The sequence below is a fragment of the Condylura cristata genome, unplaced genomic scaffold, assembly GCF_000260355.1.
Source record: "Condylura cristata isolate star-nosed mole 26May11 unplaced genomic scaffold, ConCri1.0 scaffold00021, whole genome shotgun sequence".
In the NCBI taxonomy this organism is placed as follows: Eukaryota; Metazoa; Chordata; class Mammalia; order Eulipotyphla; family Talpidae; genus Condylura; species Condylura cristata.
The window spans coordinates 26,842,396-26,869,436 of NW_004567122.1; the positions used below are offsets into that span (position 1 = coordinate 26,842,396).

Below are 27,041 nucleotides of genomic sequence, written 5' to 3' on the forward strand. Positions count from 1 at the left end.
CATGTGGTCACCTCCGGGGCAGGGGAGGATCGAACTCATGTGGAAGTGGCTTAAGCTTCTCAGTGCTGTGCTTTAACCTGCTGCGCCACCAGGGAGGCCCAATGCATTTTACTTTTTAAAATCACATTCTGTGATTTACTTTTATAAAATTAACTTTAAAATTAGTTTTCCCTCTTAAGGACATGTTTTATAATTCTGGTGAGTAACATATTTTGATAATATTCTTTTTTTCCCATGATGCTTTTAAGTGTATAGACTATATAATATTTGAAATATGCACAAGTTTTAGTGTCACTTTTAAAAATTCAAATTTTCAAATTCTCAACATTTACAAAAATATTGCTGTTTCCAACGTTGTGATAATGTGAGATGTGTTGAAATTATGCCATAGCAATTGGTACAAGAATTGGAACTAGCATGGATGTGACCCAGATGTTATGGGTCATGGCAGGTGGTGAGACAGACTTAACCTGTGGGCAGACATCACCCTCGGTCCGTCTCTCAGACCAGTGCTAAATGACTGTTACTTCTGTGTCTGAGCACCTTCGGGCACGGAGGACATAGTGTGGAGACGATGGTCTTGCCTCTGTCCCCGGGAAACTTGCTAATTACCCCGTCTTGATGATTTAGATCCCTTTCAGTCTGGATGGCAAGAATATTTTTATGGTGACCTCCCTGTAGATATTTCTACTTGATACAGGTATCTATGCAAGTCAACACACCTGTCACTGATGTTCTCTGAAACTTCTCCAGGCGAGCTGGCTGGTGTGCAGCACAACTGCCATTGTGTCTCTGTAGCCCACTCTGGCTGCCCCACTGCCAGTGATGTGCTGAGTTGTTTTGTTTTCTGAGCCTGTCCAAATCTGTGCCTACTGTGCTTTTCCCAGGGGCCTACTTCCTCCTGCTGAGCTGGTGGGTCCCCTAATGGGTGGTGGGTACTCAATCACCCTGGCCCATGAATGTCTTGGTGGTGTGTGGGACATCGTCAACTTTTTGGGCAATAATGGCTACTTGTCCATCTTGTCTCTCAAGACCATCAACTGTTTACTCCAGAAATGCCTGTATGTTCTGCTCCTCTTTCTAGGGTCAAGTCCCCCAAAAGGAAGTGATGCCAGGTCAAAGAATGCCTTCCATTTTCTTTCTGTCAGGGTTCAGGCCCACATGGGTCTATCTCTCATGATGCCCAGTGGAGGATCACTAGCCTAATTTTATTTTACCTCCTTTGACCACATGACTCAGCCTCTAAAACAACTGGATGGAGAGAGCTGTCAACAAGTGTCTAAGTAGACACTCTTAGCTGCCTGTACACAGCACATTTGGCTCCAGGGGAAATGAGGGACGATCTGAGACATGGAATGCTGATCTTAGAACCCTTGCTTATCTACACAGTACAGGTTCTCTCACGTCTCCCAACTTCTCCTGGAATTGTTCTCTCAAACTTTTTTTAAAAATAAGCCTTATGTCTTGATCTTCACCTCCCTGCACCAAGCTGGTCAATAAGTCTAGGCAGACTTCAAGTTGTTTCTCACATGCTTTTGGGCCTTATGCAAACCATAGCATGTAGCCATGATGAGAACCCAACAACCATTTCAGTTCTTCACTTTAGGACACAGAGAACTGTAAGGGTGTCTCCTAAGTCCTTATGTCATGCTGCCTATTTCTGCTCTCTCTGCTATGGTAATAAGCACTGTCGCTTCAGAGAAGAACCTGTGAACCTGTCATCTACTGGAACCATATAGTCAGTACAATTTAAACATTTTTTTCTTATGGTGATATCTGTTTTCTCTTATCCAAGGCCTCCAACCTGGACAGTGTCAGTTTCTCCTTTTACTTTTCTGGGAAGTTATCACTCCCCCCAAACTGGGAAACATGCAGCATTTACTTTGCAAAGACGTAATATGGTCACATAGTTGTCTGCTGGTTCCCTGCGCTTATGTGTCAGAGGAGCATATGAATATTCAGCTACCAGTGCAAAGGTCCCCTTGATCTTGCATTCATTATTTGAAGAGAAAGTAGCTCCATCTGTCATTTAGGGGACAAGCCAACTCCAAATCACGATAAACTTAGAACCACAGAACATGTCTGAATGGGTTAATTTTGATCATATTTTGAATCAACTTCTAACAGATAAAATCTGTTTCTTTTTCTCAGCATGTTCATATGTGGATCATAAGTCCTAGATGTGGAGACTGAATCCTATGAGTTATAGTGATATAAATAAAGTGATATAAATGCATCAACATTTCTACCCACTCAGCTATTCATCCAACAAAAAAAATACCTACTTATCCAGACACCAGAGTATAAATGTGGAAAATAATGCTCTACCTGTTGGCTCTCACATCTAATCAGAGCGACCGCCAGGCAGACAGGCGCACTCACAGTAGCTAAACCAGTGCTCTAAAGGGGGTTTGCCCAGGGGGCCATGAAGTAGCAGAGAAGGGACATCTAGCCAAGTAGGAGTGGGAGGCACAGTGAGGAAAGGTTTTCTGGAAGGTGGATTCTTGAGTTGAGCTCTGAAGACTGTTGGGCTATTGAAAGAGTCCAGAAGGGATTGTTGAGAAGAAACTGCAAAGACTTGAGCCTGAGTGTCACACCCTGATTTTTAAACTTGGCTTTGTCTCTGGGCTAGAGCTCTTTTATCTGTTAAATAGGGTGACAGTATTGATGAACTAGAGGGGTGTATTCAAATCACTTGACCTGTAAAGGGCACAGATGGAGCTCTTCATAGATCATTGTTGTTTTTGTTATTACAGCTGAAGCCTTGGAACTTAAGTGTCAAGAGACATACAGGTAATGTAGGGTGACTGGGCTGTTGGGAGTGAGAGGAGACGGGAGACCCTGAAAGGTCTTCTGATCACGCAGCACGCCAAGATGGAGCTGAAATGTGACCTGGGAGCCGGGGGAGGGCTGTGATACTTATTTTTAGCTCTATGGGCCAGATACTCCGAGTGTGAATTCCGTGTGTGCAAACATGTGCCCCCGCTCCAGCCTGTGTTGTCTTCCCATTTACCAAAGAGCAGAGCAACAACATTTAAATTACAGCATCAGATAGTCTCAGAAGGCTCCAGGGGCAACTGATTCATACAACCTGACCAGTAGACAATGAGAATTTATTTCTGTGTCTAGGATTCTGTTTGCAGCCTATTTAAATGTTAATGATCAATAATGTAATTTTGATGGGGAAAGTTCCTGGGCCAGTTGTGTGTTTAATTTAATTCACAGAGCCATCTGGAGCAATGTATAATTTTTTTAGACCAGATTTGGATAGCTTCTACTTGCTATATTTTCAAATACATAGCAAAAGCACAAATATCCCCTCCCATCTCTGAGTACCTAGAAGGGAAGCCCAGTGACCTGAGAAGGTCAGGGTACAGGGGTGATGGTGGATTGTGTAATTTTCCCTTTTCTTGTTCCCCAGAGCGTAGGGAACAGACATTATCTGCCAAGTGAGGATGGAGTTTTGCTCACAGCTGGACAAGAGGCCAGACCAACTTTGTCTGCCTACTCTGGAAAAAATAGTTTCTTTCTATATCTCAGACATTTGATCACCTGGTTCTTGCCTTCTTTACATCCTGCCAGCCTTGCTCTCTGTGAACTCACATATTTCATTCTTCCTAAGGCACAGTAAAATCTCTCTTAAACATCTTTTACCCATGAGAGGACTTCCTTCTCCTTACCTCTTTAAGTCACTTAGCAGCCTCCAAACTTTGTTATGCATTGCCTGTCACCATAGTAGATTCTAAGATCTAAATGCAAAAGGACCTTTTCAATTGCATTGTATCCACAATACAACAGTGTCCCATCCACAATTGACTGACAGACAAAATTTCTTTGAATAAGTGAAGTCTTCTAGTTCACCCCCTTAACTCTATAATGCATCCCCACAAGTAGGAACCCTAAGCTTTCCCTCAGCCATGTACATGACATTCCTAATGATGGTGGCCACAGTATCTCCTATCCACTGTGCTGCATTTTGCTTTGACTTTTCCCCATCAAGGGGAGGGTTCTATTCTGGTACTCTTGAAGCTAGGCTACCTCTTTGTGATCTGTTTTGATCAGTAGGATGTGGCAGAAGTGATGTTGTAAATCGTTCTAAGCTGCACTTTAGAGATCTTTTGAATTTGTCTTTGTCCCTGGGAAAATTCCCTTTTGGAAGGCACTGCCATGTAAGATACCACCTCCCTGATATCTCCACACTTCCAGGGAAGCCCAGCATAGCAGTGTGGAAGGAGGGAAAATCCCTGTGAGGGAGGCTTGTGGTGCCAGACAGGGGAGTCATGCCTTCTGGCTTCTTCACCGCAGCCATCATTTGAATACAGATGAAGAAAGGACTCCAGCTGATGCATTGAACAACTACAAACTTTCCTCTTGAACGCTGATTTTCTGATCCACAGAATGATAACTGAGTAAAATGAGTGTTGTTTTTTAAAAGTCGCTAAGTTTTATGCACCAAAAGTAAAGTTGGACACCTCTCTTCAGTTTTCAGTCCCCAGAACTTCATCTTTTTCCTTTAGGGGACACTGGGCCGAAGCTCCCTCCATAGTCCTCACCTCTGCTCTGCCAGGAGGCTCACCCACAGCTGCCTCCCTTCCCAGAGGGAGAGGCGTGTGTCCCAAATCATCATTGCTGACTGGCCTCTTGATCGTCCCTGCTTCATTCACTGCTTCAGCCTCAGAAATCCGGCTCTTGAGTACTGTTGCAGTTGGTCACTCAGAATCACACTAATATCCTTTGGTTGTCAGGCCCATGAGTCAGTTTGTGCCTTCCTTCCCTTTGACAACTCTGTAGCCTACTCACTGCTGAGCCATTATGCCTTCTCCCTTGACCCGCCTCTGCATCTCTGGGTCAGCTTTCTGAAAAAGCTGCCTGGGTGATGAGCTAGCTTAATCCCTGGACTGACATCCTTGCATAGGAGAATTAAGGCTGCTTTGCTTCTACTTTCTGAGGTCCAGGTGAACCTCACCTGATGTTCTGGTACAGAAGGAAGCTCTGTATCTGGGTGTTTAAGGAATGGTCTGAAGACCACATGCCAACCTTTTTGGGGGATTAAGGACCAGTGAAAAGGAGGGCTTTAAGGAAGGCACCTGATGCTGGAGGGACATTTCCTGAGACCAGGAGAGGGAAATAGTCCTTGAGAGTTTTCTGTGGGTGTAGATATCAGATTCTGCTTGAACTGTCCTCTGGAGGTAGAAGCACCCTGACATGGGTTCATCCTAGAGTGCTGGGGTACTTACCAATGCTAAGGGATTTTGTGTTAGTGCAGAGGAGGGCCCAATGGTGGAGTCTTGCTTCTTTGGATGATTCACGAGGGAAAGTATTCTCATCGTTTGTTTTTTTTTAATAATTGAACTGTCAGAACTTAGGTTGTATGCAGGACATGGTGGGTACACAAAAACAAAAACAAAAAACAACCAAACACACAGAAAACCCTAAAACAAAGTGTTGAGTGAATAGGATGGGGCCACAGTTTGGGACAGATGGTGGTGATCAGTCTGTGTTAGGGGCATCAGGTGTTCCAGGGAGAGGGGCACAGGCCCAGGGCTTCCTTTGGGTCACAGGTGAGTTCTGAAGACTATGGTGTGGCACAGAGGAGGGTACCCCAGAGGGACTGAGGCAGAATTTTAGGGAAACCTGGATTAGGAGAGACTGGACCAGATTTCACATGATTTAGAAAAATTAATAATTGACATGTGCCAACATTATTTGTGATTCTCTGCTTTTCATATATTAATTTTTTTCTTTTCAATAGCTTATTTTTCCATCATTTTGTGCATTTTTCCATCTCAGTTGTAATCCCCCAGGTCATACATTAATCCTCAAAATAACCTATGACTAGATACGTATTTTTCTTAACGCATGAGGAAACTGAGGCCCAGAGAGGCCAAGTGACTTGTCTAAAGACAACACAGCAAGAATGTGAACCATCCAGACTTTCTCACTCCAGAGTTTTGTGTGTACCAAGTAGCTGTTCAGATGTGAAGTTTCTTACCCCCAGAGCAATGAAGCAAAATCATACTGATTATCCATGTTTCTCTGTGGGCTACACATTTCATATTATATCTACATGCATGTATAATATCGTAAATCATTTTGATTATATGAGAAAAAATAATTTTGACAAAACACTTAAGGTGAGAAAGAATTTTACCCCCTAGTGTAGACTCTAATAACTTGGAGTGGGCTGGGACTTGCCTGTCACCCAGATGACATGTAGCAGCTCCCCAGATGAATTCCTGCGTGGGTCAGAGTAATTCCTGAAGGACAGCATTCGTAGTGTTCTACTAGCCCACCCCCGTCCAGTGCTGGGCGGTCTCCCTGGCTCCTGAGAGCGCGTCCTCCTAGCTGCTGCTCCAGTGCTTCACGTGACCTTTGTCCCACACTGTGTGCAAAGGGCTGTTTGCACACTTGTCCAGACCAGATTTAGACAGCTTCTGCTCACTCTGTGATCCAATATAAGTGTTCAGCAGAAGCATGCATTCTTTATCTGAGCGGGACTAATTATTTTAGGAGGAAGTCTTCAACAATCATACAGAAGAGGATGTGTGTGCCTGTTTGTAAATATAACAAGCAGTTGTAGGTGTCAGAGGCTCGTGTTCCAGTGCAGATTCCCTGGGCAGGGTCTATTTTATCACCCAGGTAGCTGTATCTTGTGCCAGAGGATTTTGTTGTTGCGACTTTGTCTTTATCAAGCCTCCTTAACAGATCTAAGTTTTGCTGGTCACTGAAAGCAGCTTCCAAATTTGTGAGCCATTTTCACGTCTTTTTGTCCTTTGAGGGCCTTTATTAAAAACTCAAGCATTTTTGTCTCTACTGAAAATAATCTGGGGAAACGACCTGGAAAGGGGGCGGGGCATCTCCTGAGAGGCCGAGTCACTCTGAGCATCTTGCCCTGTTTTACACCCAGCCCCTTCCCCACTTTCTGGTGCTGTTCTGCCTTCCTGTACAGGTCTTGCGCAAGAGCGCCCAGCTCCTTGAACTCACCTGTCCCCCACCCCCACCCATAGCAGGTGAGGAGGGACATTGGCCCCCGGGCAGTGAGGTAGCTGAGGACAGAAGCTGTGGATGTAAGTTCAGCTCCTGCTTTTTACCAGCTCCCTAGCTTTTGGGAACTTGCCTTCCCTCTCCGAGCTTTGGTTCCTTCATCACTGATATAGGGAAGATATGACCCAGACTGGCTGTACTGAGGAGTGAAGGAGGCCAGGGCTTCTCCAAGCAAGAGGGCTGCTCCACCCACCTTCTTTCTGAGTGTGTCTCTTGAGTCCTGATTCTTATTCTCTCCTTGTCCTCTGCCCAGCCCCCACCCCCCTGCCCACTATGGATGGGCCCAGGGCTTCCGCTGCCCATCCTGCTGCAGAGTGCCCCAGGGCTCCAGCGGGGCCTCAGACCCCTCCCTCATCTAACTGAAATCCCTGTTAAGGCAATGTGGGACCTGAGAAAAGCCACTCATCCTCCTCCTGGTAGGCCAGGCTCTCACGGAAGCCTTGAAGTTGAACTTGAGTCCTGAATTGGCTATGTTTTACCTCCAGAATAACAGTTGCAATCACCTTCCTTTTGTCAACTAAGTTCCTACTTTTTAAGCCCTAATCACCTCCTGCTGAACTTCTCCAGTAGCATCTTAGGCAGATCCCCTTCATCTATACTTCACCAAGCCTTTCTTCTAGAACTGAGTTATGGGAGAATTGTTACCTACAGTCACGACATACCATTGCTTAGCCACAAATGTAAAAAGTTCTGTGTTGTACAAGAGCCTTCCAGATGCAGCTGGATATGATCAAGGCTGCAGAATAGAAATGCCAAGGCTGTTGTGGCTGAGTGACTGAGGGCAGGAAAGCACTCATCTGCCAAGTGATCAGAGCAGTGCATTTTAAAATATGCATAAATAGTATTTTACATCTGCTAAATTAGAGGGGAAAATCCTGATGTTTGCAAAGCACTCGGGAAAGCAGTTCAGTTGCATAACACTGTTGACACTGACAAATAGTATAGCCCTTTGGAAAGATAATTTTGCAACTGTTTTGTCCTTTGAACCTGAAGCCACACTCTTAGAAATTCAATTTTAGGAAATAACAGAAAAGAAAAAGTTATTTGTATGGAGATAATGGTAAAATTATAAATATATGCAAAAAGTAAATGTTTGCCAGTAGAGAAAATATGAGCAATGGTTCATCAATCTTATGATGGCAAAATAATAATACTTGTAGAAAAGCAGAAAAATGTTTACCTTTTCATGCTCAGTGAATCAAATCACAAAATTATTTATCCTGTAGTTATAAGTATGTAAATATGTGTCTGCATATGGCACAGAATGACCAGAATGTAAACAAAATGGAGACATTTGACAGATGGGGCATGTGGTCACAGATTCCTTACATTTAACTGTTTGCTTATTGTAATACTGTTGGTGCTCCCAGTGAAGTGCAGTTACAGAGGCAGACGGCAGCGACAGCCGGAGGCTTCCTTTTGCATCCTGGACTGGGGGCTGTGCAGCTAGCCCCTCGCCCAGCCATCACTGCCATCGCAGCCGCCCCTGCCTGCTCTGCCATTCGGATTTCCTCCAACCCCAGCTCCTGACCCCCCACCTCATCTGCCCCCTCACCCCAGCTTCCTCTCTCCTCACCCCAACCTTCTGTAGCTATCCAAACATTGTCACACATTGGTGCTTTTGCCCACTCTCTGTGTGTATGGAAGGCGTCCTTTCCTTTGAGCTCTGGCTCACTCTCCAAAGTCTGGCTTGGAAGTCCCTCCTCTTCTTCCATGAAGGTTTTCCACATTATTTTTGCCTGAATTAACCTTTCCTTTTCTTGTTAGATAAATGGCTGTTGTTTTTTAGGGTGTAAGCTCCTGATGGCAGGAAAATTTCAAGACTAGGTCTTGCTTATGTTTTTAATGTCCCTGGATTTAGCTTCTAATAGACATCTCCTGGCTGGCCCCCTTCTCCAGCTGCAAGCCTGCCTAGTTAGGGAGAGCTAGCACTTAACAAGGGGAGCAAGCAGAGCAGTCAGATGATGGTCCAGCAGATGGGGCTCTTTCGGATAAGCGTTAAAGGATGAATTGATTTGTAATTTCTTTAAGGTACAGCCTGGGGACCAAATTATTACCAAGTTTGTTAATTAAAAGAATTAACAAATGGAATTTTTATGTAAATGACTTTTTTTTTTTTTAGTAGAGTAAGAACATCAGTCATGATCTGAGTTTCCACAGCTCAATGTCAGTAGTTATAGGACTTCAGGAGTAAGACAAATGTTACCTAATCTACCTAGTCATTTATTATGGGGTGTTTTCCTATTTTGAGTTTTAATAGAATACTGAGAGATTAAGGGAATGCATCTTACCATGAATGTGGGAGTTTCTTGTATTTTGGAAAAATACTGGAGGAAAACTTAGGTATGGCACATTCATTCATTCAGCCCTTTACATATTTGATGAATATTTTTGAGATTCTTTTTCATACCTGGGTCTGACTAGGGATGCAGTGCTCAGCTGCTTCCATAGAATTTACTGTTGAGGAAAGTAGGCAGTAAGTAAGCAAATGCTGTTTACTACCAAGAGGGCCCTGGGGTTAAGAGTCACTGGTGAGGGAAGGAGCAACGTGGGACCCCGGTCAGGCCGGGTGGTCACAGGGCCTCTGAGCCGGAGGTAATGGATCTAGAGTTTGAGAGATGAGGAGGGTTAGTGAGAAGGTTGAGGGAAAGGGCTCAGCAGCTTTCTGAATGGGAGCTAGTGGGCTGTAGTTAAGGAACAGGGAGGTGGGCACTGTAGGTCAAGATCCCTGAGAAGAGGGAGCTTGGTGTCAGCTTGGGCAGCGAGGCAGAGGCTGTGCAGCACCTGATGGGCCATGGTTACCCATGTTGGGGTTTGAATCTTTTTGTGTTGAAGACAATATGATATATTTACTTGCCAAGACCCTTTTACCAGTAAAGTACACCCATACCGAGTTGCTGGGGTCTTGGCTGTTGGAGGCTCACAGATATACCCTTCAGAGCTTTCCTCAGCCACAAGGAGCTGTTTTTCCCAACAATGCCTGCTAGCTTGTGTTCTGCCCTTGCCAGCGGCCTGCAACTAATCACTGACAGGAAGAGGTGCCCAGAAGACCAGCACTGTGCTGGGTAGGAAGGATGCTGTCCACACGGCAGAGCTCCTCTCCAGTAGCTGGTCGAGTCGGGGTCCACTGAAACCACATCACAGCGTCTCTTTCCCGGCCCCATCTCCTTCATGCCTCGCATCGCAGGTTTCTACCATGGCCACCCACCTGCCCATGGACCCTGGTTTCAGATTCCTTCTAGCAGGGTTATTATCAGACTGGGAGCTCCGTCAGGGCAGGGGATATGCTTGCTTGTTCACTTTCAGATGGGAGATTTATGTGGGGCCATGTCAGAGTTGGGTAACTTCAAAAAAATTGTGGGGGCGGGTGTTGCTGGGGAGAAGACGAGATGGTGCAGATTGGTAGGCCAGTTAGTGACCGTCACAGTCTTGGAGACGAGGTGTGACTCTGGCGTGGATTGTATAAATTAAACCTTCTCTATTAAAGAAAGAATTTCATCCATAATTATACTTACAAAACTCCCCTTCTGTCAAGGCATTTGCAAGTGACCTCAGGCAGCTGAATGTTAATAAAAGAATGATGCATTATGGTACCTGACGGGGGGAATATATAAAAGATCAAATACTCATTAAAACTGAATCCATATGTGACCATTTAGTGAGCATTTATTTATAAATAATGAGACAAAATTGTGTAGCTGGTCTTTAGCTTAATTACTGATGTTAGGCTCAAGTCCTTGAGGGGTATCTATAATTTCTAAGATCTGTTTGACTCTGGGATAAAGTGAAAATGGCTCTTTTTGCTCTTTCTACTTTAGGCTAGTTAATGCATCTGATTTGCATCTATTTCTTGGGGCTTTGACAAATGTATATTTCTCCCCCGGATGCTTCTCAAATTCCTTTCTTTTTGTTCAACTTCCAGTCTGGATGTAGTAATAATCGGTTTTAGCAAATGCGGTACATGATGAATGTAATGATAGTAATACAAACTGAGGCGATTTCACTTAGGAAACCTGCTAACCAAGAAGATGAAAATGGACTTAAGGATTATCCTTTTGTGTAAATATTGATACATTAAATACTTTGAGCATCCGAAATTGTGTTTGCAAGTGGACAGTGTATCTGCTCTATAGAAAAAGTTGTGTGAGGTGATACTCAGCAGTCTGAGGAAGGCCAGCGAGGAGGCATTAGGTATTCTGCTTTTCCCTGCTCTGTTGAGCAAGGCACAGAGCAGGTCAGGCTAGTGAGTGGAGGGTGCTCTTTTGAGATCGGCATAAACTCTCAGTTCTGAGGTGCCTCACAGGGGACAAGGCCCTACTGCTCCTCCATGACCCCCCAGGGCCTCCCTGAAATCCACCCACTTCTCTTCTCCACCCCAAAAGATGGCCAAGCCAGAACCAGTGTTAGGCCTTCTGCAGGTGCTGAGGGCTCTTTTCCAGAGCTACAGACTCCAAAGGGCACAGGTCCACAACGGAGGGAGTGCAGATGATAGCCCTATTCTCCGAGCCAACTGGGGACATCATCTGAATCACATGAATTTCTAATGACAAGGGAGAGTTACAGATATTTGGTGTCTCTTTGGAATCTGTGGTTTTATAATTTACATCTTTCTATTCATTTATTCAACGTAGAATCTGCACACCCTGTGTTGGGTGAATACTGTTCTCTGTCTTCAGAGACCAAGATGAGTGAGGAGTTCAGCCTACAGCATTTGGAATCATCAGAGAGCCTTTAAAATTTGCAGCTCCTGAGTCCCAACCAGAAGAATAAGATTAGCAATTGTGGGCAGCGCAGTGACACTGGCTTTTTTTTTTTAAACAAAGTGCCCAATGGTTCCATTATGTAGGTAGATGTGAGAACTAATTCATTTGAAGAATGTGGTGAGTTTGAGTTCAATTTAATGTTGAATTTGATCTAATGAGATGTAGTGCTTCCTTGGAGAACCACATACTTGCCCTCAGAAGTTTACAGCTAGGGATTTTATGACCTAGTTTCTGAAAACCATCCCTTGGAAGTCTCAGCAAGGGTGACTTTTTCCCCCATCTCTGTCCCCAGGGACATTAGGAGACCACGTCTGGAGACATTCTTGGTTGACACAACTCAGGAAAAGGTGCTGATGGTATTTAGAGGGTCTAGGCCAGGGCTGTCACTAAATGTCCCTGTAATGCACAGGACAGCGCTCACAGCAAAGACTCACCCAGCCCAAATGTCAGCTGTACTGGGGTGAGAAACCCTGGTTTAGTCCTAAGGGTAGTTGTGCTCATAAAAACCACATGGCAACCAGGTTCCATTAACTCACGTTTACTTTGTACTTGCTGTGTTCTAGTGACATGATGAGTGTGGTCACCCCAGATGTTTGTGTACTAGGCACTGTTACTCCCATTGTATAAGTAAGAAAACTGTGGCCCAAAAGCAAAATGACTGTCTACACCCACAGGTCTAGTAAATGAGGGACCCGGGCCCACAGGCAGTCAGGCCAGGTGGCACTGTGCTTCTGCCCAGCCGCTTCATTTTTCTTCTCCTGAGGGATTTTTAGGCAGAAATGGGGTGTATATGAAGTTGGAGAGAAACAAAAATTATTTTCCTGTGGAAAAGCTAGCCCCTCTGAAGTGGGGATTGTTTTGTGCCCCTCTGAAGTGGGGGTTGTTTTGTGCCAGACGGGGCTGCAGACGTGCTGGGAGGGTCCCCGAGGAGGATGCTGATGGATGCTTTTGACACCATGGATTTCAGCAGCCTTTGGCAGCTCCTGGGCATCCTGTGGTGCAGCTTGGGGTAGGGCCTGACCCGCCAGACTGTTTGTGACAACTCTGATCTTCTTAGCTCTGAGCATCTGTTAAACGATGCCTCGGTAGGAAAACACAGTGGGGAATGTCTGCTGGAGCATGTGAGTGTCTGACTGGCCTCTGAGACGTCCTCTAGAAAGCCCTGGTGTCCCCAGCTCCCCTTGCTTGCTGGCTCTGGGCGGAAAGAGGAAATGAAGCAGAGCCCCATCAGAGGTCATCTGGCCTCTCTAGTGTGGCCATGCACCAAGGAAGGGACTGTGGGCAGTTGTGCATCTCCTGCTAGACATTACTGTCACGCTTGGTGCAGGTTTAAAGCCAGAAGGCGCTTGAGAGGTGGAGCAGTATCTGCCTCATCTGGAGGCCCCTGCAGACAGCAGATGAAAGAACTTGCCTCAGACCTACATTAGTCAGCAGAGCACGTGGGCAGGCAGCCTCCCAGCCCCAACACTATGTTGTCGCCAACAAGTTGTAGTTTCTTCTGGAAGTTTTCCAGGTAGAAAAATGGGCTTGTTCACAACATTGTAAAATGTGCACACAGTGGTGAATTTCGGAGGGAAGATGCACAGGGACTTCTGCTGGACGTGGAGGCCCTGGCCCAGCCTTGGGCAGTGGTGATGTAGGTGGCATGTTCTCCCTTCCTGGGGCCTGGTCCTCCCTCCTTGGCATCCTTCTCTGAGGGGAACTTCTATGTGCTGTGTCCTGGGCATGTTTTATGCAGTTGGGGGCCCAAGTCCGTGCAAGAACCTTGAAATTGATAGCAGGGAATTGAGGTCCATGGAGCAGTTTTTGCAGAGATACTCCATTTTTATGAAGATGACTATTGCCAAGGAATTTACAGTCTCCACACTTGGCCATGTTGGATCACACTGTTCTGCTTTCTCGCCTATCTCCAACAAAATTTCTTCCAAACATTCTTTCTGCCTTTTTCAGGCTGTCTTCTACCTCAGGGGGTGCTCCTGCTTCCTATTTACAGAGAAGTCGAAGCTATTAATACAAGCTCCTTTAGCTCTTCTCCTGTGGTGGTCACTAATGCTGTTTGCTGAAGGGCTCCATGTTTCTCTCCTGTGAGTGCTTGCCAGGTGACCCCTTCTGGCCTCCCTTGTGGTGCAGTGGGTGATGTGACTAGTCATTGACAGTGAGTGAGTCGTCAGCAGAAATGACCTGTGTCACTTCCAGGTGAAAGCATTTATTGCTGGAGTGAGACTTGAGCTGCTCTTCCTCCTGGCAGGCTGGGAGCTGTTGAGGCCATGGCTGCTCTGTCAGCCAGGGCTCTTGAGTGAATTTCATCACCCGATGGGACTAGGATCAGTTATGAATAAATTTTCTTTTGTTAAAAATCACTGTGACTTCAGTTTCACTGGCTGACGTGGTCTAAGTTGGCTTGCTTTGACTACGATTGTGTCCCTTTTGGCTTGACACATATGCTGCCTCCATAACCACCCTTTGGCCTTCCAGCCCTTTCCAGAGGAAAAGCTGTCCCTCCACCATGCCTAGTCTTCATGGCCCCTCCTGACTAAATTCCCCCAGTGTCTTCCTACTTAGGAGAATAAGAAAAACAAAGTCTTTTAATATGGCCTGTACACCACTGTTTAAACTGGCTTTCTTACCACATGCCTTCGAACTTGGCCACATTCGCATTTTTCATTCCTTCTAGATGCTGTGTTTCTTCTCACCTGAGGACCTTTGAACACGCTCTGAATATTTCTGTTGTCAGAGATGCCCCTCCCCCCATTTCCTCTTCTCAGTCCTCACCTCAGTCCTCAGCTCCCAGAGCAGGCATGAGGTCCTCAGAGATGCCTCCTTTGAGCTCCCTGATTTGGTCCCATCTACCTTTACATGCTTACTGCATTCTTTTCTTTTATATCTTCCACGTTAATTGTAACATTATTTAGTCTGACATTTTGATTAACATCTGTCTTCCCCACGATGAGTGACATCATGTCATTTTTATTCACCACAACGTTCCCAGGGATTAGCACTTCGCACTAACTAGTGGCTCAGAGAAAGCTCCTTGAGTACATGAATGAAGGTAGGCAGACATGCCATCGTTTTGGATGGCACTAGCCATGTGTGCCTATTGAAATTTAAATTAATTAATTAAAAATATATCAAGAATTTAGTTCTTCAATCACACTAGCCACATTTCAAGTGCTAATGGGCCATATGAAGTTAGCAGTTACCATATTGGGCATTAGAAAATAGAACATTGCCATGCTTATGGGAAATTCTGTTCCCATAATGGCCAGTGCTGACGGTACAATATCCTACCCCAGTGAACGACATGTTCAGGGCCCTCAGGGGTTGGGTACTTTCCAGCTTATCTCTTTCCCGGTGATAAAGTCTGAGGGAAGCATTGGCCCACCTGTACACATGTCACTAGAACATGGTCCTCAGGCGCTAGTGGCCTTCCAGCTTTCAGCTCACACTGCCCAAGTTGTCCTCCCTCACCGGGCTCGGTTGTAGAGCTATCCCATCCTGCTCTATGCATCCTTTAAACTCGATGGAAAGTTTTTTCACTTTTGGGAACTCTTCCTGAGGTCCAGACTGAACATCTTCTGGCTTCCTTACTGCCCCCTCCCTACTCCCCTGCACCCTGACAATTGTCACCCTCTGTTTAAACATCTCTCCATTGCTGCCCAGGCCCCTCAGAGGTCTGGGTCTTGATCACCTTAATCTCTCCAGTACTCAGTACAGAGCTGGTGTAGTAGACATCAGTAAATGTTTATGAAATGATAGATAATCAGTGTATGAGAGTCACAAAGGATATTATTTTCGGTGTGAAGAAAAAGGTCTAGTGAGATCCCTCTCTTCCTTTGTCCTAACTTTCTCCCTGTGGTCCTGCCCCAAGTCTTTATTTTATGTGAGATTAGTTATCTGAGCCACTAATCACCCAGGAACTGGGCAGAGCCAGAGAGGGTTACTTCTGCAGTTGGTGGTGAGTGTCATCAGCTGGAAGGAATCATGGCTGGAAGCATGATTAGATCTGCCAGTGAAGTCACATGCCAAGATGCTTGGACTGGGGTACCACCAGGAAGAAAGTCTGGGAGAGGTTACTGCTACATGGTTTTCCCCCTAGTTTTTGTTGTACTTGTTTAGTGGTGGACTTGTACTTTTAACTAGGAGGGCTCCTCCTGTACAGGTAGCATTAAGTCACCTATCATGCAAGATAGGACCTATGCCCTGCTTTCCTTCAGCAGTTGAACCTGGAAGGACACATGCCCACAAAGTTGTCTTTTCAGTGAAAAGGTCTTTTCAGCAGACCTGGACTCAGGAGGAAGGTGGAAATGATGTGGGCTAAAGAGAAGAAGATAGCATTTCTATAAACCTGAGTTGAAGATGCAAAAGAGAGGGGAAGGAGACTAATGGCTTCAGAGGTGAGGGTTCAGCTAGAAAAGTTAACTGGAGCACCCCATATTGTGTTTGGGTCTCTCTGGCTAGTCATTGGGCAAAGACCCTGGGACAGGCACTGAGTCCTTTATGAGTGTGACCTGGGCCGAGATGATCTGCTGCTGCGGCTCAGAGACTGGCTGGGTCTTCCCATTTGGTGGGATGGGAAGTCTTCTCCATATTCATTTAGAGTTGCTGTTCAGGGAGAGAAGAGCACCTAGGCTAAGGGCATTTAGTCATGGTTGCCTGGAGAAGACAGGATAATGGAGAAGACAGCAAGGTGCCTATTAATTAGATCATGGGTGAGAAGAGCAAATCCTGTTTATATATGAGGACTGTAGACCAAAGGTGGAGTTGTTGTTATCTTTATCTGTGAGGCAAAAGCAGAGTTGCTTTTGGGCTCAAGTGTGAGACTCAGCACAGGGAGATCATTTTATCTTTGCTTATTCATAAAGAAACTAGCCAAAAAAGCGCTGGGGCAGACTGAGATGGGTCACAGAAATGTCTAGAATGTAAGTAATGTGGGCACTGACTCTAAACAAGTACAGTGGGTGTATTAATACCGCCTGTCTGACACCCATTGACTGGTGAGCTGGGCAGGCTTGGACTGTTTGGGACATACATATTGTCCATTGTTTCACATCAGAGCCTTGTGAAGTAGGCATTATCCCAGCTTTATAGATGAGAAGCTGAGACACAGAGAGGTGAAGTCACCTGTGAAGTGACCCTATTGATAAGTGGTTGGGCCAGGCCTCACCTCAGAGGGTACCTACCCTCTTAGGCACATCTCCAACACGGCTTTCTAAACACAGCAGTTACCTTTTTAGGTGGCACATTTCCCTGGGTTATTGACTTAGTTATTCTCCTAAGATAGAAGTCATGGAGTACAACCAAAGGCCTTTGGTCTTTCCAGGAAGACCCATTTCCCTGGGTTATTGACTTAGTTACTCTCCTAAGATAGAAGTCATGGAGTACAACCAAAGGCCTTAGGTCTTTCCAGGAAGAAGTTTAGGCTATGAGGATGTTGCCCTTATCCAAGGGTGGATATATCTAGCATTCTCTGGAAAGAGAGAAAAGACAAGCAAGGGAATAACTGGGGGACTAAGTGAACTCTTTTTTACAGTCAATGAAGGGGGCATGCCTGGATGACAGTAGTGAGATGCCAGCAACTTGCAAGGAACTATACATTTCCAAAGCATTTTGCTTTGCATAAGCTCATTTGAAAGATTAACAGAAAATTGTAAAGCAAAAACTCATGTGCCCATTTTGCAGATGGAAAATGAACCTCAGAGAGCTTCAGTGACTTGACTAGACCTCATAACTAGTAACACAACTAGTAACTTATGCTAGAAGTCTAGTCTCCTGGCACACACTTCCTGATCTTTTCCCGTTACCAGGTGGTTTCTTTTGCTGTGGTGAGATAACTAATGGAGTTTGCTTAATGGAGTTTGCTTAATGGAGTTTGATATTATGATGGAGGCATCCAGGTGTTAGTGAGGAACAGATGTTATGTGGTGAAAACAGTCAATGAAGGACATGATCCAGGCTGCAATGCCAGCCACAGAAGAGGACTCACTTCATTTGGACCCACTCATAGCATAGATCTATAGGCTGTTTCTATGTTAGAATTTCCCCAAGATTAAAATATCAAGATTAAAACTACATGTAAAAGTAGTTTTACCAGATGTTCCTAGAGAAATTGAATTCTGTGGTCAAGTGTACACATTGTACCTTTTGTGTCTTAGATTCTGTTTAACTCAAAGTCTTCAAATCTTTTTGATATGAGCACAAAACGTTCACACCTATTAGCAGCCCATAAAACCACCACTGCCAAATAGTTTCATAGTTGAATAAATGGTTTGATTTCTTTCATGTGGGTAGAGCCTATGGTTTTACTGTCTAGCCTTAAAATTCATTTCTATTTATAACTATAGTTATAGCTATCTGTCTGTCAGTCTATCTAATGTAAAAGGCAATATATTTGTAAATAGGACTTGGGACTAGTCGTTTCATGACTCAGTGACCCAGAATTAGATTATGCCCATTCAAGCATGTTAAAATTCATAAATTTAAAATGAAATATCATTATAATATTAATAAACCTTTTTAATTTTAGATAATTTTCATTGTTAATACATGGTTGAATAATGCCAGGGAAAACTCTTGGATCTCCTACTGCATGATGGCATACCTGGTTGAGAGAATTTACCCATTGGAAGTTTTTGAAATGAGCAAGGCTGACACTTTATGCAGGTTATTTATCATTTTCCTGCCTATGGATTGCAGTCATAGGACTTGACATTCATGATGGATATTTCTTGAGACTTGTAGGATTCCCCTAGCTGGCAAGTACCACTGCAACAATAATTTCCCTCATACAACTTTTTAATTCTGATCCATACCATCACATTCATGGAGCATTTCACTGTGTAATCTCATTCATGACCAGGGATGTTTCGTCCTTGGAAGTTGGCAGTAAGTGGAAACTTGTAGCTATGAGATAGTGGTCAGACTTGTGCACTGACTAACCTACCCTCAGTGACAGTTTTGCTAAAAGATTTGAATTTATGTTTCAGAATAGTGATGAATACTTGCATTTCATGGGCCATCAGAATTACTCATGAATAGTCAAAGCTGTCACTATAAATCTGCAAAGGCCTGTTCATTTGTTTTTTGGGTTTTCAAAGGTATCTTCACTTTTTAGCCTATGCTGGGAGGCAGAAAGTTACTATGACTTGGGGGAGGAAGGAGATGCAAGTTGCTTGTGATTTTTGAATCAAGCACATGCATTTTTAACATTGCCAAATAGCCTCACAGCAGGGTTTGTTTGAATGCCTAGGTCAGCAACTTCACATAAAAATGCCCATGCCTTGATGAGAAACCTTCCTGAACTCTCAGGATGGGCTAATAAAAATGAGCTTCCCTGAGATAAGAAGATAGTCTTGTCCTTGAAACCGTGGTCTGACTCCTCCCTTCCCAGTAACTCTGCTTTCTTGTATTAATAGAAAACCACCTTTCTCAGGATTTATCAGCTACATCTTTGGGATTCAGAGTCTTTGAGAGGGAGCTGTATTTCTTAGAATTTTTGTTTCTTGAGATAACAGGGCAGGAAGGTTTTAATCAAATGTGGATGTTCTCTCTAGTTGAATTCTACAGTTATATATGGTTTGTTGAAAGATAATTTACCCCACACATATTAAGATAAGCAGGCAAGTAGAGAAATGCCCAGAGCCCAATTTGAGGGTTTAAAAAATGCCATGCAGTTTTGCTCCCCTGTGAAAAAGCTAGGAAAATCCCTATAAAGACTGGTTGGTTGTCTTACTCCTGTGGAAAATACAATGATATTTGAACACATGGATCTTTGGAGCTTTCCAGTTTTCCTCAGAACAAGTGACGCCATCTGACAGAAGAACACGTTCTGAAGAATCCAGAGTACATCCAGCAGGGAAACAATAGTTTTCTTCTTAGGATTACAACCTGAGCAGCCACTCAGTGCCATGACTAGATCTCGTAACTAGGTGTTTCTGAGGTGCTGGTGCTCAGTGGCCATTAAAGTCACCTGGGTGTGGGATAAGTTTACTCTTGCCCAAGTTCTATTACTTGTGAGAACTTTCATAAGCCTGGGGAGTGGAATTCCTCTCCGATCCACAAATCCTTCAAATACTCTACAACATTTTCTACATAATAAGTCCCTAGGTGTACAGAGAAAGCTCTATAAATGCTACCGAGTAGTAATGTGAACTGAGAAATACGTTTCTCATGAAAATTTGGGAATTGGTCTGCTGGCTCATGGGAGCAGTCACTGTGACATTGCCCCTTCTGGTGGTTTGGAGGCTGAAAATCTTTTATTCTCTAGGCTCGAGGCCTGTTCTTGGAATGACTATTATGAATTTTCTCTGCCCTAATGAGGAGGAGGCAGAGGGGGAGGATGCTGAGATGGGTTCTGAGCAACCCTGCGAGACTGGCAGTTCCCTGTCTGGAGACAAGTCAAGTAATTGGTGTCCTCATCACCACCTCACAGGAACATAAAATATGCATGAGCGCGAAGCTAGGCCAGCAGCCCTGTCAGGCGGGAGGCTAGGAGATGTGGGGGAAGCTTACCTTCTTGACTTCGTATTTAATGGCGAGTTTGATCCGGCTCAGACTCGGGCGGTGGTGGTCGGACCAGACTTGGAAGTTCACATCACCATTTAAAATCGCTTCCACCTCTTCTGTGTCTCGGCACAGGTCCAGCACGCCCACCACAAAATCCTTGCATTGCATAGATAACTTCCTGTAATCGTTCTAACAGAATAAAGAGAAATCAGGGGTGTGTCACACTGAGCCCCACAGATTGGTTTGCCCAGCACAGCAGTGTCCATAGTGACTGTCCACCAGGTATGAGCTTATGGAGTACTCTGGAACCAGAGGGATGTGCTGGGTCAGAAGGCAGGATAGTTTCTCCTAACACAACAAAGGTAGAGGGCACTGAGGGAAGTCTAAGCCAGGAGCTGCCACGGTGTGTTCACAGGCCTCCAACATCAGTCACCTAGGGTGATGCCGGCTGCAGAAGCTGGCTCTGTCCTGAGTTGGAATTACTGGGGATGAGGCCAGGAATCTTTAACCTTGTGCTCTAAGTGATTCTGGCACCTGCCAAAGTGCTTCCTGGGCTTTTTTTCAAAGCCACAATTTTCAGTGCCCAATTCCGAGCCAGTTCTGAGGGAGGGATGATAAGGAAATGAACTTTTAAGGCTGATGGAAATAACACTTCACTCATTTACTGCCATCTATAGTGGTAACTGCTGTATGCAGGAAGCTCCTAGAAAGATATGACTGATTCTAAAATTGGAAAAAAGACGTACAGAGGTGTGCTTTCTTCTGTTGTGCCTGAGTATCTGCCTGTAAGTGATCAATTTAAAAATCTAACGTAATTTAAATTGAACCTGATCCTTTTTTGTCGCAGATCCGTTTGCATGGCAAATCAGGACTCCTTAAATTACTCCCCTTTTGAATAAACATCTTCAGGCCTTGACCTTGTTTTGTTTTATTGTGTTAAGGGTTTGGCTCTGGAACTCTTTTTTCCTTCCTGTTCAGACCTTTCTGATTATCTTTGTGAGTCTGACTTTCCTAGGGACTGGCCAACTTTTCTCTTCACCAAATAGATTGTTTAAATCCCAGTGGATGATCCAAAATGTTGGACAAACGTATGTTCATGTCACCCTCCTGTCACTATTCCCCCAACTGTTTTCCCCTGGAGTCTCGCTTGTCATTTTATTACTCTGCTCAGAAGCAAGCACCAAAGCTTATTTCCAGTACAGTCAGTGTCAGCAGCCTCCGACTGGCGAACAGTAGTGGGTAAGCAGGAGTGTACTTGTGCTTTTCCAGCACCTGGATTCTCCGGCAGATGGGGGAGGCTGGCACGCTGCGGCCGTTTTTCTGAATTAATGATCTTGCCTCCTTTCACAACTGCCGCATCAGGATGTCTCTTTGCATTAGAGAAACAGGCAAGTAAATGTTTGTTTGCTAGGAAATGGGAAACGATCAGGAAAATGTTTTCAGACAAGTAGCCCTTCTTCATTTTTACCTATAATTTAGGTGGAAGAAAGAAATTTCAGAAATTTAACGGTTCTGGGTGCAACAGGGACTACTCAGCTCAGGAAGATTGTCATGTAAAAAAATCACAGAAGAACATACCTGGGATGTTCTTTTGCTGGGCACCTTGCATGAGACTGAGGTAGTGACCTGCAGGGTGTGTGCCGTGTTCCTTCATTCCTAACATTAACCTGTCACTATTCTTGAGGACTTACTATATACCACACGGTGAAAAATTAGTAATGAGCAGGCATATGCGGCCTCTGAATAGTGGGTGTGGGGGTAAGAGGCTTCTGGGGGCCATTCTCAGGATTATATAAGGACAGTGCTAAGTCAGACTTGCTCAGAGCTTGTTGCAGAAAAGCTCCTGCATTCCTCTGGTGAGCCTGAGGTGGCACGGTCAGGGGGCCGGCTGAGCAGAATGGACGAGGGGACTCACTTAACTCTGGCAGTCTCACTGCTGTGAGTCTGGGTTCTTTGTTCTCTCTGTGAACAGGGAGTCTCAGAATATTATTTCCTATTTCTAGTAAAACAGACACTGTCTTTTTGGCTAGACAAGACCTCATGCTTTGATGGAAACTTCTGCTTAGAGTTGAACCCTTGAGTGGACAGATAGAAAGGAAGCAGAAAGGGCTTGTGCCAGTCATTGGCCATGCTGGCCACGCTGGGAATGAGGTGGACTTTGCTGCTGCCGAACCTCTCACGTTTCTGGGTTCAGCACAGTTCAGGTCACACGGTGCTATCATTAGCTGTGAGAAGGGGAGTCACATCAGAGGAGCCAAAGCAGGTAATTTGCCTTTGGCCTGCTGCATAGACACCCAGGTTGGTGTCTGCAAATGGTGGAAGGGACCAAGAGAGAACTCAGGCCTGCCAGGATGGAAACAGCAGAGGTGTGGATAGCTGCCTGTGTGTGTGGGGGGTGGGGTGGGGGGGTGAGCAGCTCTGGGGAATTATGATGATTATGACTTATGGTGCCCGACTGAGCTCTGGGAAGTGTCCAGGCCACACTCTTACACTTTAGTTGGAGGTCGATGAGACACACACCAAACTTCACAGGTCCCTCTTAGAAGAAAGTGAATATTCCTATAACTGAGGCCTATAGTTCCTTCTACATGTATCATCTCACTCAATCCTTATAAAAACCTCATGATGGAATGACTATCAATATTCCCAGTTTGCAAACAAGGAAGCTGAAGCTGAGACTCAGAGAAGATTATCAACTGAATCCATTTTTCTTTGTATTTGTCACTTACTCTCTCTGGGTCGTTCTTTCACCTTCCTTGAAAATTTTAGCTCCGGTCTCATTGTTGTGCACCACCATTACTGCTGTTTTTATTCTCATTTTTAAAATTTTCTTGCTCATGCATTTTCCAGTGGCATTATCTTCCGCCCTAACCTAAGTCACTCATTTTCTTAGTTATTCCTGAAAACTGCAGCTTGACCATGACCCAGCTTCAAGTCTCCCTCTCTCTGGTCACCACCTCCTGTATGTCCAGCTCCCTCTCTTTGGGATCCCAACTCCAGCACCCTTTGATGCTTGCTACTGGGTCCACAAGGTGATCATCGCACCTTTCCTTCTCTGGGTCTGTCTCCTACCTTGCCAGTCCTCCTCACCCTGCACATATGTCTCACCAGCTCTCTTGCCCCCTCTAGTTTCTTTGTTCTTACTGGAGAAAAGCTGACCTCAGTTGAGTCTAACTCCTCACCACTGGGCTGCAGCCTCTGCAGAGTAAATGCAACTGGAGAACACGGCATGGCACTGACGAACAGGTGAGATGTTCATCCAAACTCAGGAATATCTTCGTGCTTTTGGGTCAGTCTGCTCTCCCACTCTCCTAAACAGGCGTTTTATCTTTCTCCTCACCCTCATCTCCTAGCATCTCCTCCGAATTCTCAGGTGAAGAGTTTGTCTTCTATTTAGCGAGGGACACGGAAGGAAACAAGACAGAAACTGCATGATCACGCTTGTACCTGCCTGCCTCTGTGCCGCGGGCTCTGTTTTCCTCACTGTGTCCCGACTGGCCTGCCCATTTCTGGGGCGGCTCCTCCGCCCGGCGATCTGCCCCTCACGCCGACTCGAGGCTACAGCTCCTACAACTTCCGTTCTTTCTCCCGCGTGGTCATTTTCTCCCTTTCCCTACTTGTTCTCTATGGAAACATGCTGCTATTCTTTTTTCTTAAAAAGAAACTTCCCTTGACCTCATTTCTACAATTCTCAGTTTCGTTTTGTGGCAGAATTACTCAATAGCATTGCCTTGCCGACACTTCTTGCTTGAAGCTGCCCTCCTGGCGCTTTCATGCCCGTTCAGTAAGGCCAGTAAGGCGGCACCCCACCCACGCCTCCTTCCACTGAGACTGTCCTTGTCGGGCTCACAGCGGCTCTGCCTTGCCAGGTCAGTGGCTAACTCTGAGTCCTCATCTTCTCCCGCCTACTGTGTGCTTTGACGCAGCTACCTGATCGCGTCAGTCCTCTTGCTCATATACTTCCTTCACCTGGCTCCGGCAGAACATACTCTTCTGTGTTTTTTCTTCCAGAATGGCTCCTTTGTACATTCTTTGTTGACTTATTCTCACTCCTTGATACCTTTATTTTGGAGGGCCCCAAAGATGTGCCCAATTCTTTGAATTCTCCTTTTGTCTATTTATAGTCTTAGCCCTAGTGATCTCATCTAAAACCATGAGATACCATTCAAGTGCTGATCACTCCAGAATTCCTATCTTTAGCTCTGCCTTCTCTCTTGAAATTCTATCTCCATTTTCCACCCTGACATTTCCACTTGGGTGCCTAGTGGGCATTTCAGTCCTATTTCTGGATCTTGTCTCTCCCACCTCACTTAGTCTTACCTACCCTGTCAGTTGCTCGGGATAAAAAAAAAAAAACACTTGGACTTATTCTTGACTACTCTTCTTCCTATAACCTCTAGCAGGTCCTTCCAGCTGGACCTTCCACATAGGTGCACAGTCTGATCTCGTTTCATTGATTTGGTTTCTTCTATCTTAGTCTAACTAGTCATCATGTCTTGCTTGGATTAACCCAGGAAGTTCCCTTGGTGTATCCTGGTCCTTATAGTATACTTTCAGCATACCTGTGGGAGGGATACTTAGAAAAGGCATTTCCATCATAGCACTGCACTGCTCAAACCCTTTACTGGCTTCCTATTAACTCAGTGTAAAAGTGGAGTCACTCCACTGACTATACTGACATACCTATCTTGCCTTTCTCTTCTCTCCCTGATCTCATTTTGGATGGTTCTCTCCTTCCTTCTGTCCCTTTGCCCACTATTCTTCAAATCCAGCTTGCACCAGACCTTTGTATGGCTCTTCTCTTTGCTTTGAATGCTCTTTCTTTGGACATCAAATCTCTCAACTTCTTCAAGTCTTCACATTTCATTTTCTCAGTAAAACTTTCTTTGGGACCCTCTCTGGTGGTACAGTGGTTAAAGCGCAGCACTGTGAAGCTCTCCACAGCAGCTTCAGCATGAGTTTGATCCCTGGCCAGGGAGCTGATCCACATGGCTCAGCAGACCTCTCCTGACCCGCCCGCTGCTCCCCTCAGTAGTGTATTTCAGTCTGTCTGTCTGTTCTGCTCCCCACTTTCTCCAGTGAATCCTCTCACCACCCCTGCACTTCTGACTTCAGTACTCTAGTTCTGTATACATAAATAAGTAAATAAGTAAATAAGAAAACACCTTTCTTTGTCATTCAAAAAATGATGACACTTCTTCACCCCCATTACTCTTTTCTGTCCCCCTTCTTTTGTTTTCTTTGCATGACTCTGACCATTATATATTTTATTTATAATTACTGACCATTAGAATGTCAGTTTCTTAAGGGCAGTAGCCTTTGCTGTTTTGTTTGCAAATGTATTATTAGAGGCTAGAGCACTTTTGTAAAACACAATGGGCACTCAGTAAATACTTATTGAATCAGTTAGAACAGTGTACTTGTTTAAGACAACATACCAGTGGCAGAGCTGAGCTTCGAAGCAGACTGGCTGATCCATCCTGCTCTTTTCCTTTCACTCTGCTGCCTCTTGGATGCAGCATCTTCATTCCTTCTCCTTAGCACACTCTGAAAACCCGCAGGCCCAGCTGGGGCTGGCTCTCAACTAACTTATAGGAATCAAGCGTCGGCAGGTGTATGGATGTTTGAATTGATATAGTATAGTATAGACAGGTCACTGAAGTCAGAAGGTCTGAAATTTGAGCTCCTCTTTTATCAGTTGCCAGTTACAGGAACCTGAGTAAGCCACATAATTTCTTCTGTCTCTCAATTTTTAATGTATAATTAAACACTGTGTAATCATTGGGAGACTCAATACCAAAACAATGTTAGATGCTTGGGGTAGTCTACAATAAATAAGCAATAAAAATAAACAAAAATTGATGGTAAAAACAAAAACTTGTAAATGTCATATTATTGTTAACACCTCATTTTGACCTTCAATTTCAAACTCATGACTTTGTGCCCTTTGTGGATTTTAATTACTGGGAGCAAGACTGTGGGGAGGAAACACAAAACTCTTAATTCCTCTCTCTCCACATCTCAAAAATGTACTGTTAATTTTTTCATTTCTTTGCGTCTCTGATGACCACACCAGTTTTCCTCGGTGAACGCCTCCTGCCAGTACACACAGCATTGAACTTGATTAGCTCTCTACTCTTGCTAGCCCCAATCCATCTGAAGGATGATGTTCACTGTGATGAGAGGTCAGAGCGCACCCAGCGTCAGTATCATGCCTTGCCACTCTGGGGCTCCTTTTGTGGCCACAGAGAACTTCCCCATTTGGCGCAGTCTACATGTGGCTGGTTCAGTGTAAGCTCTGGCCAGCAAAGTGCCTTGCGCATCACTGCCAGCTCTCAGTGCCTTCTGGGATGGTCAGGTCAGGTGACCTCCATCTGCAGCGATAGGGGTTCTCTCAGTGGCCCTGCCTCATTTCAGTGAGCTCCTGCAGGCAGTACTTCTTCTCCTCTCAGGCCGTGTTCTCGAGGAAAGTAGCGTGGGAAAGCCATGCTTAGGTTTGGGACTGGTGAGTGGGTGGTGAGTAGACATGTCCCATCAGTGTGTCCAGATTTAGTGTTCCCAAGCTGCTATGTGCTGCAGTGCTTCCTGGGACTGTGGGCCCCGGCTTTGCTGGGCATGACACAAGCCCTACAACTGTTTCCTTTCAAGATGCCCTCTAACCTTTGAGGCGGATGTCTTGCACTCAGTAGAATGCTTTTGCTTCACGTCCATGTAGCTCGTTTCTTTCTCGTT

General features: G+C 45.0%; 1 protein-coding gene across 2 annotated transcripts in view; it reads right to left on the bottom strand.

The window, feature by feature from the left end:
• TRPC7 (transient receptor potential cation channel, subfamily C, member 7) overlaps positions 1 to 27,041 on the bottom strand; it is a 112,650-nt gene that overhangs the window by 56,281 nt on the left and 29,328 nt on the right. For both annotated transcript variants that reach the window (XM_004686751.2, XM_012727687.1), the window contains exon 3: positions 20,316 to 20,498. In XM_004686751.2, coding sequence (XP_004686808.1) covers positions 20,316 to 20,498 — 183 coding nt within the window. The remainder of the gene's footprint in view (positions 1 to 20,315; positions 20,499 to 27,041) is intronic.